General features: G+C 42.0%; 2 protein-coding genes across 2 annotated transcripts in view; both read right to left on the reverse strand.

Moving 5' to 3' along the window:
• The window catches only part of prdm13 (PR domain containing 13), a 17650-nt gene extending 10450 nt beyond the window's left edge, over nt 1-7200 (reverse strand). The window contains exons 1-2 of the mRNA XM_015017283.1: nt 7150-7200; nt 6133-6246 (exon numbers count right to left, since the gene is read on the reverse strand). Of these exons, the coding sequence (XP_014872769.1) occupies nt 6133-6246; nt 7150-7200 (165 nt within the window). The remainder of the gene's footprint in view (nt 1-6132; nt 6247-7149) is intronic.
• Nucleotides 7201-8058: 858 nt separating this feature from the next.
• Nucleotides 8059-14218, reverse strand: LOC106936489 (keratin, type II cytoskeletal 8). Its single transcript, XM_015017543.1, has 11 exons — nt 13668-14218; nt 12973-13132; nt 11891-12040; nt 10885-11004; nt 10700-10795; nt 10496-10630; nt 10302-10412; nt 10103-10213; nt 9891-10015; nt 8533-9801; nt 8059-8345 (listed from the first exon to the last, which is right to left on the reverse strand). The coding sequence occupies exons 1-11, from the start codon at nt 14027-14029 to the stop codon at nt 8252-8254; spliced, it is 2733 nt and encodes a 910-aa protein (XP_014873029.1). The 5' UTR covers nt 14030-14218; the 3' UTR covers nt 8059-8251.
• Between the last annotated feature and the right edge of the window lie 615 nt (nt 14219-14833).

The raw sequence follows: 14833 nt of genomic DNA on the forward strand, positions 1-14833 counted from the left end.
GTGAGTGAGTGTGAGTGAGTGTGAGAGAGTTGGGCTCTCCCAGCAGCTGTGTGCAGAGGGGAAAACGGGCCGGGCCTGCGCTCACATGGAGACTTTCCCTCACTCCGCCGCATAATGAATTGCTCCCAAAACGGTCAAGACACACAAAAGAGCCCGGCGACCCTTCCCATCCCCGAAATCCAATTTGTCAAGGCCAGAGAAAGGAGAGCGCGGAATCAAAGGTCCGGAGTGGCCATTAATCCTCACCACGCGGCTTTGTCCTCCGGACAGTTCCGATATTTTCACTGACAAATCCACTGTATAATTCCTCCATAAATCCTCACCCTTCTCCATTCAGGTTTTTTTTTTCTTTGGCCATACTTTAAATCTACTTGGCTGCCATTCTTACGGCTTCTACTTACTTCAAAGGGCTCCTATACCCTCCTCTTCCTCCTCCTTTTTTTTGTCCTTAGTGTGAACAAAAGGAGCAGGAAAGTTTAGAGGACTTGTTAACTTCTATTGACTCTCGGCGTGTGCCGGGTTGAGATCGGGCAGGTACTGAAAGGGAAGGACCAGCAGCAGTAGGAGAGAGAGAGGGAGAGGCAGAAAAAAAACACATTTTCCCAGCTCACGCGCACACAATCGCGCGCACACACACTTGTGGTTTTCTTGTCTCCTTGTACAATGCGTTCAGCTGTTTTATTCTGCACTTTGACAAAGACAAGGAGGGAATAATCATTGCATGATTTTAATAATCCCCATCGGATAATATAAGTTGCAATTTATTTCGACTTCAAGATCGATCATCGGCTGGTTTCCGAAATGTAAATAACTGTTGTATAGACTTTTTCAAGAAGGCATTTTAAAATCGGCACCATTGCGATGTGAACGGACCATGTAGTAAATAGAAAAGTGTTTAAATGTAACAAATTTACTGTTTGGACATATTTTCTCTATAGTGATTTCAACACATATTTAAAACCAGGAGAGGGGGAAAAAAATCAGGATTAGCCATTAGGAGAGAGGCTCGATTGACAAATTAATTGGTTGATGGATCGATTTGTTTTTGCAATTAACTTCTGAACAAAAAAAATCCTGGGAGCTGGGAGAGCCACTTAGTTGATTTATTTATATATTTGCTTCTTCTTTTTTTTGCAGGTTCTTGCATGGTGAGGTGAGAGGTTTTATCGAAAAATATTCGTGGAAGAGAAAAGATTAAATGACCGTAGTTTCGACATCAACACGTGGCCTTCAAAGGAGGATTTCCGATATAAAAATTTCCGTCAGAGCAACTGCTTACTCTGTTTAGTTCTTGAAACTATGAGTTATTTATTTATTTATTTATTTATTTATTTATTAAAAAGCCACTTATTCGGAAAGAAAATGATGATAATCAAAGTGTAATTAAGATGAGAACGGGTAATTTAAGGGTTTGTTGTCGGGTCAGAGATGAGCAACAACAACCTGTAGGCGGTCAGTCCAGACCATGCCTAAACTGACCTCTGACCTCTCCACTCTGGCCTCCCAATTAAAGTAAAACCTACTGAGAAAACCAGACTGGAGGAACGACAGACACTACACACTGTAAAAAACGACTTTGGAAACGTGTTACATTGTAGTCATTTAAATATGGTAACAATTCCTACACAGTAAAAAATGCTGGGTTATTTTCATAACCCAATTTCTGGGTTGGGTCATAGGTTGGGTTAGTTTGACCCAATATTGGGTCAAAATTCATAACTAAAGAGTTGGGACAGAAATTTACCGGAAGTCTACAGCTTGAACACTTATGTTGGGTAAGGGGTTAAGTAGATTTACCCATCGGTTGGGTTAAAGATGAAACTTGGAAGAAGCCACGCCCCTCTTCACAAGCCTCCATTTTCAACAAGATACCAAAAACATTTTCACAAATGTTGGTTCATTCATGTGTGCTGCATAAAATGGCTGATGTATTTACATGAGTAAAAGTAAATGGTACAAGCCTTGCAGTTGAGAACATTTCTGAGTTTGGATCATGAATTTAAGAAGTGGCTCTTTAGTTTGGCTGTAAATCTTAAAGTTGCTCCTATAAGGACAGTCCTTGCCAACGAATGTCTTATCAGTGTCCGTCACAAAGGTTAGCCTTATTCATATAGATTATTTTTTTTTAGTATTTCACTAATTTTATGCTCTAATTGCATCCGCTATTTTTTGTTGTCTGTTTCTGCAACTAAAATTGACATTTAAATTGACTTATTTCACCATCTTTCAGCTGCTAAATGTACTTTTTTTTTAATTCAGAAAAATCGATTACAGCCTAAAAAAAAGTATGCACAGTAACAAGTTGTGCTTAATGGTTAATTCAAAAAAAGAAAAAAAATCTATCGCCATATCTTATTTATCTAAAAGCGAGCCTTTGTCAGATTGTCCATTCTCCTCCCTGCGCTCTTTCAAAAACCATCCGAACGACACGCGAACAACCTCGTCAATGGGCGCAATGTTTGCGCCCGGCTGAGCGGAGGGGTTATTTATTAATGCCCGGCCTTTTGCGACTGGTTCCCATCCCATGCGTCCCGCACCTTACTCCACAGTGAAATTAATTAATCTCCTAAAGAAGGGGGCGGAGGGTGAGAGGATAGGAGGAGAACAGAGAGAGAGAGAGAGAGAGAGAGAGAGAGAGAGATTTCCCTTCTGTTTTGCGGAGAATCCTCTGTGGTGAATCCCCGGCGCACAGTGCGCCTTGGAGCCCCGAGGAGCGGCCAAAAGACTCGGTGTGAGAGTGAAGGCAGCATTGGGAGCAAATGGGATGGAAAATTAAATGAAATTAAATGGCCTCACCAGGGGTATTGTTCATCCTCTCTTTTATTTAAAAAAAGACATTAATTACATGCTTGGATCTTTATTCGGGAACAATATTGTGGAGTCAATTAAATGCGCTTCTATATGCAGGAGCTCAATCTCTTTAATGAACTTAAATAACGATCTGAGAGAAGAATCGGAGCTGGGAGAAGGAGGGCGACGTTTTTATGGGCGGCTCTGTCCACTCCGGCCAGCTCCCTCCCCCGTTTTTTTTTTTTTAAGGGGGAGGGGAATTCATCTGTCTAAACGGTGGGGCTCGCTGATTTAACTGGTTGGCCCATTAATGAGCCATGAATATAGAGGAACAACCTGCCTGCAAAGCAACGCGGTAAATACAGACCGCAATGCCCCACCAGGGATCTCCATTCAGACTCCGTGACTGCGGGGCCTTACTTCACTTGTGCCAAAGGTTCACCACCAACAACAACCACCTCTCCTGTTCCGCCTTTATTGGCCTTCCATTTGAGACCTTCCTGAGCCGCAGGAGAGAAAACACATTTTTTATGTCGACCCCATAAACTTTTCTCTATTCAGGACGTTGGAAGGGCCCAATCATTGTCCCAGTTTACAGCGCGGCCCGTTTCCCACGTTGCAGAGATCCCTCCGCGTTTGTCCCAGAATCGGTTTATTTGCCACACATCTATTTCCCTGCATTGAAGCGAAGAAAACCTAAATCTTCGGTGTTTTCGAACAACCAGAAGTTATTATCGTTCGCTTCAGATGTAGGAAAAGAGAAGAGAGATGGGTGGAGGTGTTGGGTGGGAGAAGGGGTGGGGATTACACCACTTTGGTCTGGCCAGATTTTAATCAGTATTTCTGAAATTATGTACATTTAACGGTGAAAAAAAATCACTCGGTTTTATAATCACTTTGTTTCTATTGCATTGTGTATCCTCCTTTGTTAAACTAGATAAATTGCAAAATTAAACATTAAATGGTTATGAACTTTCATACACTTTTATACTGTCTGCAACAATGAATGGCAACGTTTGACAGAATCAATATTCATACAAATATTTAGAATTTCTTACCAAAAAAGTAGCTGTTGTTCAAATTAAACCATTGTTGAGCATTGTATTTCCAAACTAAAACACTTCGTTAAGACAATAAATATATATGTTTTGGAATAAAAGTGTTAATAAAAGTTCTTGTAACAATGAGGCATACTAGCAAGCTTGACTTTAGTGTTAGCATAATCTAAGTTATCTAAAATGATATGCTCTGTGCTAGCTGTTAAAACAATTTTTTCCCTTAGATTCACAAACTAATAGCCTTTTAGAAATTCAAATTCAGCTGCTAATACTCAATACTGTTCAAAATATTAATTTTATAGCATACCTTGCTAGCAAGTTTGACTACAGCTTTTTGCACTGATGTTAAACATGTTAAAGATTTATGCAAAATTGCTTCAACACTGACTTGTTACAGTCCTTAAATTTGACTAAGTTGATATATTCTTTGTTAATTCAACTCACATTTTGCCTTACTGTTTCCAGCACACACCAAGCAACAACATGATGGTTGGAACCAACTCCAACATGCTAATCAGAATGTTTAGGTAGGATTTGTCACCAAGATATATTTTTTTTTAATTAAAGAGGTTTGACTTTAGCTTTAGTGCTTTCACTGGACGGGTTAAAGCTTAGATGTAAACTTTCATTTTGCTCCATCAGGTTTCTCAAGCACGACTTTGAAGCTTTGCTAAAATTTTAAGCATTTTAATGACAACTATTTCATAGCAATTATTAGTCTGTGAAAGATTCCTTTTCACAGAATACTGTAAAAAGTCTGGCTTTAGGATCACTGCTAACGCTAAGCTAGTCAAAGCTATAACTTATACCTAAAATACGGGACACAATACGGGAAAGTTGGCAATGCTATGTAATAAGGTTTTGCTCCGACACAGAAGCATTCACAACCATAAGTTTTATGGCAGTTCTTAACGCTTAATTGACCCATGTGAATGTATCACTCACCTCCTGACTGCACATAATTGAAAAAACACCTGACAACAATTTATGATAGAATTGTAGAGTCTCTGAAATTAGCCAGTGTTTGACCTGAATTATTATTGATTAAAGCATTGCACACCAATAGGCTTAATTGAAACCTTAATGGCACATTATTTAACACCCACATATAGTTTCTTTTTATAGTGCATTGAACCCAAAGCATTGACTTAAAGATGTTTTGCTCCCTGGGAATCCTGGGGAAAGATGCAGCCTGCGCCCCGCAGGAGCAGACCAGCTGCCTGGGTGCGGGTGGGACATTAGCGACGCGTTTGAATAGTAATTATGCTTGTATGGGACTCCCACCAGATGACATGATTGGGATTTTAAGGCCAGACTAATATTCAAAATCGCATTAGAGAGCGGCCGAGTAAACGGCACCTGATTCAGCGCTGTTCATGCGTGATGTCATTCAGAATGCCTCCCCTCTCTCTGTTATTTTTTTCCTCCTTCTTCTTCATCGCCTCCTTGAAGTGGGCTGCACCGCTTTGGCATTCAAAGTCTGAACAAAGTTCCTCACTTAAGGCCGCTTCCTCTCGCATGAGGAGACGCGGATAAAGACGCGTGAGAAGTTGCGTGAATTGATATGTTTCGGTGTTTCCTTATAAATTCATACCTTTTCTCACTCGAGCGCCTCAGAAAGCAAGTGTCACTCAGGCCGATTCTCTCTGCTGTCCGGCGCATTTAGCGGCGGGCCCATTTAAAGGAGTTCGTTCCTAAGGCAAATTGTATGCAGGCATGGCTGCCGGTGAATGGAGCGGCGTGTCAGCCGACCCTAATTGGGGGATTTTTTTTTTTAAGTCACCCAAAGCATGTCCACAAAGTGACAGAAAATGGCTGGTTTCAAAGAGAAGTCTCAACTTTTGCCCTCTTTGGAGAATATTCTAAGTAAATCCGCATGTTTCTCATGGGGATGGAGGTTACTGACCCAGCTGGGACTTTTGGGTTGTTTCTGCAACCTAAAAGTGAGAGCAAAACAAACTCCAGTGGCAAAGAGCACGTTTAGAGACATGCTGCTTTGACTTCTGTGTGACTGATTGGGTGTGTGATGAAAAAAATACATTGACCAGAATTAAGAATTTACGCTTGGAAATAACAGTCCTTATTGTTTCAGGGTTATATAGAGAGAGACTTATCTATACTAGAATTATGATTACAAACGTTCGAACGCGTTCTATGAAAAGGTGCATGAGAGGAGAGCTGTGCGCAAAAAAAAAAAGTGACAATTTGCGTCCTAGACAAAGCACCACGGAGAGCTCCACGCACGCAAGCACGCACACTCTGTTTACTTAGTCTCATCACTTACATTAAAGCGACGTCTCACTCTGTAATTTTGTAACCCAGACCGGTATTGTTGTTTTTGGACGTCCTTCGGGTTGGCTGCACACCGCACTCCTAATACGCTGCAACAAAATGTTATCTAATGGCTGCACCGTCCACAGACTCCTCATTATGCGGGGCCTGTATGCGCGACTGACAGTTCTGGGTTCAAACTAATTGACTCATCAGAGTTCAGGTGGGGTGAGCTTGTGGAAGTGACGCATGAGTGAAGTATGCAGGCTAATCTTGCAAATGATTTCCATGCACATGCAATGGATCAAACAGTGCAGTTTTAATGTGCTCCGTATATCTGTCTTTAAATTATGGCAAGCCCATAAGGCAACAAATAATGTTAATTTAAAACTAGGCATATTCAAGAAGGATGAAACAACTTAAAAACTTCTTTAAAAGTAAAGCTTATTTTGAGTTATTTATTGATTTAATAATGTGAACTAACTTTGATTGGCTTAGCAATCACGAAACTAAGGGGATTTTATGTATAAAAATATAATAATAATAATCAAACTGCGACAAATTAAAATTGATTTTAGGGTGACGGTTGGTTGTATGTGGGTGGAGGTGGACTTTACTGAAATTGGGCCACAAAACCCAATCCTGTTTGTGACTCCGTGCGATCTTGGGCAGGCTCTGATTTAAATAGAATATAAAATAAAATAAAAATAAAAATTGTAATTGAATAATCTTTGTTTATATCTAGCGTGTGATTAAACTAAAAGTATTAAATGTTCTTTTTAAGATAATTTCTTTACAAACACATATTTTTTGCAAATAGCTCCCTCCCCCGACAATGATAAAGAACCATAAACCTTTTTTTTTTTTTTTTTTTTTTTTTTTTGTCATTGTACAGTTTTAGAATCAAACATGAATTCTGCTTTTACGTGATTTTGATGATTTTAAAAATAAGTAAATAAATAAATGAATGACAGCCAGAGAAATCTCCCTCCGTCCTAACATTGATCGTCTAGCTCTTGAGGTTTGTTGCATTTCTCCACTCTGTGTCCCCGGAGCCGGACGCTAAGCGTGTTTGGCACATGGCGCCCAGATCCAATCTCTCCCAATCAGCAGCAGGAAAAGAAGGTGTGGATGTGGATGGAATGAGGACAGAAAACGGCTGTGAGCCGTCACTTCTCACGGCCCGGGATTTGACTGACTGATTCTTCAGCCCACCGGGAAGTGTCAGGACGTCCCCCCGCGACCCCCAGGTGTCTCTGGCCGCGTCTGTCTGCTCCCTCGCTTCTTCCTCACCCTTTATCAATCCACAGCCTCATGCAGCGCTTTGCTGAAGTACTCACACACCTTGTGTACTTCTTGAGTACTACTTGTTTACTTATTTGTAAGGACGAGAGGATAGATTTAGCAAGTTGATGGTTGTAACATGACCAGTTGTGAAATTTTTTTAAATGATTTACATAGCTTTGCAAAAGCACTGTATCTCTTTATGTTTAGAAAATTATCACCACTAGGTCAATTCACTAAACAGCCTTCTCGGTCCTGAACCAAAATTCTTTCTTGAAGAGATCAAATAAAAGAAAGACACGGTTATTGAATGCTGGTAACTTTATTTATGCCAGGTGGGAAACAAGGAGGGGGGAGTATAAGGCACATAAAAGTCGAGAAGTCATGGCCTGTGTTTATATATATATATATATATATATATATATATATATATATATATATATATATATATATATATATATATATATATATATATACATATAAAGGGAACATTTCACTTTAATTTTGTGTGTGGCTCCAAATCCAGGCCTCCATTGGTTAATAAATTTGATTTCCATTGATGATATTTGTGTGATTTTGTTGTCAGCACATTCAACTTTGTACAGAACAAAGTATTCAATGAGAATATTTCATTCATTCAGATCTAGGATGTGTTATTTGAGTGTTCCCTTTATTTTTTTGAGCAGTGTATTTTCAGTGTGTAGCAAGGGGTCATTCATGGTTCTCTTGTCCAGGCCATATGGCAAAGGTCAGCACCCAAACATGGGACCTTTTTTTTTGGTCAGTGCAAAGCTCAAAAGGTAAGGAGGTTTAAGGGTGAGAGGAGGTCACTGGGGAGTTTGTGATCCTCACTCGACATCGGAGTCATCAGCAGCGCCAGTGATGGTGTATTTCTGTTCCTGGTGGTCCATCTCCAGCACATCATCCTCCTTTTTAACTGTTCTGTAGCGGAGGAGAAAAGACGAGACAGCATAATGAGGAATACTCTGATAACTGGTGGAGCTGTAGTTAAACTCATATGAACCATGAGGATCAGTGTTACCAAATTAGTTTGGTTACAGTGTCCGAGTTTGAGTCACGCGTTTTAAAGAGGGTTTATTCAAAAAGTTGAGAGCAACGGTACTTTTACCTAATAAGCACTGTTCTTCTCTCTGTCAGCTCCACAGCCTGCTCCACATAGGACTTGGTGTTGCTGTCAAAGCCATCCGGTCCGGATCCAATCTTGACACCACATATGTCATCCTTCCCTCCACCAATCCTACCAACTCCACCAACTCCACCACCACCTGACAGAGCAACACCCACATCGTCCCCGCCCCTCGCTGCAGATCCAGCAGCACCTGAGATTCCTCTTTGGGTTTCAGAAAGTGCCACTCCACGGGCTGTACCTCCATCACCACCCATTCCACCATCAGCCCTAGTGCCCTTGCCCTCAGCTGCACCACCTCTTCCAAGTCCCAATCCAGCTCCACTCACACCACCTGAGATGTCACCATCCAATTGTGTGCCAACCCCACCGCTGCCACCCATTCCTCTGGAAGTAAGTGCCACACCACTAACACCAGTGTCCAACCCAACACCCTTAATCTCAGCTTCAGCTGCATGTATACCACCTACTGAGCTCAAGATGTCTCCATCTGCACCTGTTTCAACTCCACTGCTGTCACCTACCCCCCCAGAGCCAAATCCTACCCCACCAACACCAGTATCCAAACCAGAACTTCTGCCTTCCATCTCACCGCTGTATCCTCTTTTGAATCCAACTCCAGCGGCACCCACACCACCTGCTAACCCTGAGATGTCACCATCTGCATGTGCTCCGATTCCACTTCTGTCCCCCATTCCTCTTTGGATAGATCCCTCACCACCAACGTCAGTACCTAAATCTGGACTGCCAAAACCTGAACCCTCTGGACCAGCGCCTAAAACACCAGCACCAGAGCCAACTGTACCCACTTTACCAGAACCAGGACCAAAGCTACCAGAGCCAAAACCACTAGCACCAGAAGCACTCATTCTTCCATCAGTGCCAAGGCTCCCATCACCAGCTCTGACACCTACACCTCCCTGTTCATGACCACCATGCATGCCGGCAATACCTGCTCTGCCAGCAGGACCTTTCATATCGCTGGTACTCCTGCCATCCGCAACTTTTCCATCGCCAGGGCGTGATCCCGTGACTCCGGCAACCATATCCACACTCAACCCCAAACCACCCGTTATGCCTCCAACTCCTCCTCTGCTGCCTCCTATTGGTCCACCACCCAAACCGCCAACACCTTCAATGCTTCCTCCGCTAATGCTCACTCGAGTACCAATGGCGCTCATGCTACAATTGGTAACAGAGAGAGAATTCATCATGCCAGAGAGCCGCAGGTCTTCCCCCTCAATTAATTTTCTGCAAAGAGAAAACAAAATGATTTCTTTGTCTCACAGTTTACTTCAATACACAGAGTTCATTGGAAAACCTTGCTGCTTGGGATGTACCTGTATGTGGTAATCTCAATCTCCAAAGCCATCTTGATGTTTAAAAGTTCTTGGTACTCACGCAGGTGCAGGGCAATTTTCGTCTTGGTGGATTTTAGCTCAAGCTGCAGGGCCTCAATCCGAGCCTGTGGAAACAGATGTGCTGAGGTGGTTACGTGATCGCTGCGGTGCAATCAGGTGTCCACCCAGGGACCACATGAGCCAACGTTTACCTGCAGCTCTTCCAGTTCCTTCTTGTGCTTTTCCAGTGTCTCTCGAATCCGTGCTTCAAGGGCTTCGTTTTTGGTCCTCAGGGAGTCCAAGCCACGTTCTTTGTTTTGGATCTAGCAGTGTTTTGCAATGAATGATGCAAAGTGCAGACAGAAGGCAGAATTTCTTTTCTATTTGCGTACATCAAATTAAGATACTCACATCCTTCTTGGCCCCGGCTATTTCTTCCCTGACACTTCGAACTTTGTCTACGTGTCTTGATGTCTTTTTTGTTAAATCTTCAAACTTGTTCTTGTACCATGAATCCATTTCCTAAGGTAGGAAATTAAACTAATTTTAGGTATCAGTCTAAAACACAGTGCAGATTTGTCTTTTTGCACTTAGCAGCAACTCACTTGAAGGTTTTTGGCTGCGATATCGTCGTACTGGGTTTGGATTTGCTTCAAAGCCCCAGCCAGGTCCGGCAGAGAGAAGGCGCTCTCAGCCGAGACCTGGGCGGCGTAGATCTGCTTCATGAGCTCTTCGATTTCCTATGCGAAAAGGAGACATTTAGGAATCATTTGGGCAGGAATCATTTCTCCCGCAGACACTTCATCTACCTGCTGATGGATCCGTTTCAAGAATTCAATTTCAACCTCCAGCTGCTCCAGCTTTTTCTCCAAAGCAATGCGGGAGGAAGTGGCTTTGTCTACATCCTAGAGAAAGCCATTGATTGTAACGTGTTTATGATTGCAGGCTTGTCGTTACAAGCAGAGATTCTGGATAGCGATAAAATAGCACTTACTGGACGGAAGGCTTCGATCTCTAACTCAGCCTTCTTTCTCAGCTCCAAGGCCTCCTCATATCGGATTTTGATTGCCTCTAGTTGACCAGCTGCAGCCTCTTTAGCAGCAAAAGAGATGTCCTGAAAATAACCAGAAGTAACTCCGTTATGCATTAAAGGGGCAGTATTATTCTTCCAAACACATAGTGCCATATTATAGCAGAATCAAATAATTATGTTACCATCAGTTGTATACAATTACTTTATATAGCAAACATGACTTTGTAATTTAACGCCTGCAAATTGGGCTTCTGTCTCTTTAAGAAGCTCCTGCTCTTTCCAATGCTCTGCCTTGAGCAGGTCATTGCAAAATCTTCTTCTTCCTTTAGTGTTTTTTGGTGGTTTGCAAAAAACCTGACGAGTCCACTACCGCCACCAACTGGAATGGAGTGTGCACTGAAACAGCACTCTTTGTCAATGGCGGCACTTAATTATACCACCAGTGTTGCACAGTTGAATAGTTGCCAGTATTAAAGGATTTCTCAAACATGCATGAGTCCAGGCAGCACTCCAAGTATATGTTTTTGATGAGGGAATAATGTAAAGCTCCAAAAAAGTCAATCTGACATAATACTGCCCATTAAATTTGAAGGTGAACCTAAGGAGGTATGCGGAATGTAGCTCATGCAACCCCATTTGCGCCTCCATCCCTCCTGCGTCTGGGTGACTGTGTGCGAGCAAATGCATGAGCAAGTCATCATCTGTGCATAAAGCATAACCGATGACAGCTGTACTCTGTGACACCCAAACGCACCGAGGCACCTCTATATTTGCCTGCCAGAAATCGGCATGTTTTACCAGGTAAAGAACCCTGAAAACACCAAGTTGACGTCTTGTAGCGTCGTTCGAGCAGAGCTTCTAAGTCAGTGAGGTGTAAAGCTTCATGCCTTGCTGAACATTTGAAATGTAGAGGAAAAAAAAGAAAAAAGAAAAAAGGGGATGCAGTGTAAAATATTTTTTGCCTTACCCGTTGGACTCTCATCTGATCAGCAATCTTTTTCAGCTCCTTCAGCTGCTCCTCATAGAGCAAGCGCAGACCCGTAGGCTTCTCGAACCTGTTCTGGTAAGCCTCAATCTCTGCTTCCACCAATTTGTTCTTCTGTTCAAGCATTCGAACCTGCCGGCACACAAAAGCGAAGCTTTACTGAGATCAGCAATCAGTCTTCAGAATAGTCATTTTATTCTAGCCTGGTGTAACTAATTTAACACCCTGCCAAATAAAAATCTGAAAGTATGGCTAACGTTTTGAGCCATTTTTCTTTGTGTTCAGTTGGTGTCTTTTGAGGTGGGTCTCTTCCAGCTTTGCTCATCTGGAGACTGACATTTTTCCATGTTCTTTTTTGTAAAATAGAACATCTATAAAAATCAATTTTGAAGTGCTGCCACTCTATTTGATTGGATTTAAATTTGAGCACTTTACCTGACCTTGATGAAATCATATTTGGATTATATACATACAATTGTGCATGCTGGAAAATATGAGATGTTGTTATGGCGTTTGTCTACCCACAATGGATTTGTGGAGCACACCAATCAAAATTAGCCTTTTGACTTTATGGGGTGTGTTTACATTTTTATTTTTTAATATTCATTAATGGAAACTGTCCCTCTTTAGCAAACAAAACAGTGAATCCTGCTTTAAATTTCTTCACAACTCTCTCCCTACCCTGTCTGTTGTGTTACTTGGTCGTCATGTCGCCGTTTCTTCTGAGGTTCTCCAAAAAATAAAAAAATAAACAAATCTGAGACCTTCACAGAATAGTTGGCTTTATTCTGAGATTACATAACACAAAGATGCTCTATTTTCCATTCGCTGACTTCTGAAAGGCTTGGCTTTCAATTAGGGGTATCAGAGTAAAAGTGGATGAATTCAAAAGCACTCTAAACCTTTCAGTACTTTGTGAAAAAAAAATGAAAACTTTCTTTAATTTTCCCTCCATCTGCCAGGTATGTGCTACTTTGTGTGGATTTATGAAACATCCCAGTTTGATAAATGTAACTTTTTGGGATGTAACATGGAAAATGATTTCAGTTCAGGAAACATTCTACCTTGTCGATGTAAACAGCCAGTCTGTCATTCAGGACGATCATCTCCTGTCTTTCGTTCGTGCGGGTGCTGAGGAACTCCTGGTTCTCTGCTGCAGCAGTGTCCAGATCCATGGGAGCTTCTCCACTTGGCCCAACACACACCATGGCTCCTGCGCTTACTCTGACAACACACATCGGTAAAGCACCAGGCAGTTTATATTAAACAAGAGCAGATGGGGATAAAATATCCCACACGGACTTGATCAGAGAGAGAAAAAATAAAACACTGCAAGAAATCTTACCAAGTATTTTTAGTCTAGTTTCTAGAGCAAATGTCCTAGTACATTTGAAATAAGACAAAAAATAACTTATAAGTAACTGTAACTTGTATGATACTGAAGCTTGTGTTAAGTAAATAATCACTTAATATTGATAAAAACTAATTCCATTAGGAGATTATTTCACTTATAACAAGGGATTTCCCCCATTTTGTGAGTGAAATAATATGCCAAACTACTCCATCAACATTAAGGAGTTACTTATTTAAAACAAGCTCCTGTTTGCTAAAAGGTTATTTGTGAGTTAAGTTTTGTCTTATTCCAAGTATGCAAAAATAAAAATAAAAATAAAAACAAAAAAACTAGACTAAAACACCTGTTAAAATTGTGTGTTTTTACAGTGTAATTCAGCCACATTGCGTTTTTGTTGCTCTTTACCCAACTCCAGCAATGCGTGACCTCCGTGCCGCAGACACGTTCCTTCGTCCCACCGAGTCCACGCGCATGCTGCTGGACCCGGCTCTGGCAGAGTAGCCTGCGGAGGCATGGCGGACCTCCCTCCGGGTCGGGGACGGGCTGGACACCCTGACCTGGTAGGTCGAGCTGCTGCTGGTGTCCTCAAAGTGACGGCGGTAAGATGAAATTCTCTCCGGGCTGCGACTCATTGTGTAAACTAAACTCAGCCGAGGTTTAACTGTGTAGAAATCCTTCGTTCTCCGTCCTGTCGGCCAGGAGTCGGGTTTTATACCGCCTTCATTGTCAGCGATGCTTCTGGGTCCAGCAGAACCGCCCCGGCACATGAGATAACACTTGTGGAATCTCGAACCTCAGCACCAGGACGGGCAGCTCAGATATCTGTCAGCACCCTGTGAGGAGCGGAGCTGGACTGGGAAAGCGGTTTGTAATGTCAAATGTTTCCTCAGAATGCTCATTGTGATCATAAGGCTGGTTTTTAATAGAAACGTCGGTAATCTGTGGGTTGCAGTGCCGCGCACTATCAGCAGGATGACACATAGGGATCCAGTGAGAGAGGATGAAATTACACAGTACACTAGGGCTGGACGATATAGCTGATAACGTATCACGATATACGTTTCATACCGGTCATATCAGTAATTTTTGATTAGTTTTTTTTTTTTTTCGGTTTGGTTAAATATCTGAAATACAAGTGTGGCGTCACTTTTTGTGTCTTGTCCACAGTTTTCGATCTGCTCTTTTCTTAATTTCAACAATTATGGGATGGCGAAACCTTAAACTGCTGCTGAAGGTTGTTGCTAGGTAACCAAAGAGCGAGTGAGTTAAGTTGATGCCACTAACCTCGCTTAGGTTGGTGGGAGTTTGAGAGGGAGTTGAGAGTTTGAGCAATTAAAGAAGGGGTGTCCAAATTGCGGCTCAGGGGCCATTTGTGGCCCTTACACTGATTTTATGCGGTCCTCAGCTGCAATTAAAAAATTATACAGGTTTGTCCCGTAGATGCAGATGAAGACTTTTCATTCATAATCGGTGTAAAAATTGTTGCCAACATAATTTCTTACACAAGAAAATGAAAAACCCAACTTTGCTGCATCCAAATCAGCTTTTATTCTTGCTTAAACTCTGCTAAA

The sequence above is a fragment of the Poecilia latipinna genome, unplaced genomic scaffold (genome assembly GCF_001443285.1).
Source record: "Poecilia latipinna isolate Pla-1442-1.1 unplaced genomic scaffold, P_latipinna-1.0 Scaffold76, whole genome shotgun sequence".
NCBI lineage: Eukaryota > Metazoa > Chordata > Actinopteri > Cyprinodontiformes > Poeciliidae > Poecilia > Poecilia latipinna.

What these genes read in the sequence shown, in the direction of transcription:
- LOC106936489 (XM_015017543.1), bottom strand. Translation starts at nt 14,029, where the DNA reads ATGTGCCGGGGCGGTTCTGCTGGACCCAGAAGCATCGCTGACAATGAA. An exon ending in TCACGCATTGCTGGAGTTGG is followed by an intron (nt 13,133 to 13,667) that starts GTAAAGAGCAAC and finishes GTGTGTTGTCAG; the next exon opens with AGTAAGCGCAGGAGCCATGG. An exon ending in TGGCTGTTTACATCGACAAG is followed by an intron (nt 12,041 to 12,972) that starts GTAGAATGTTTC and finishes GTGTGCCGGCAG; the next exon opens with GTTCGAATGCTTGAACAGAA.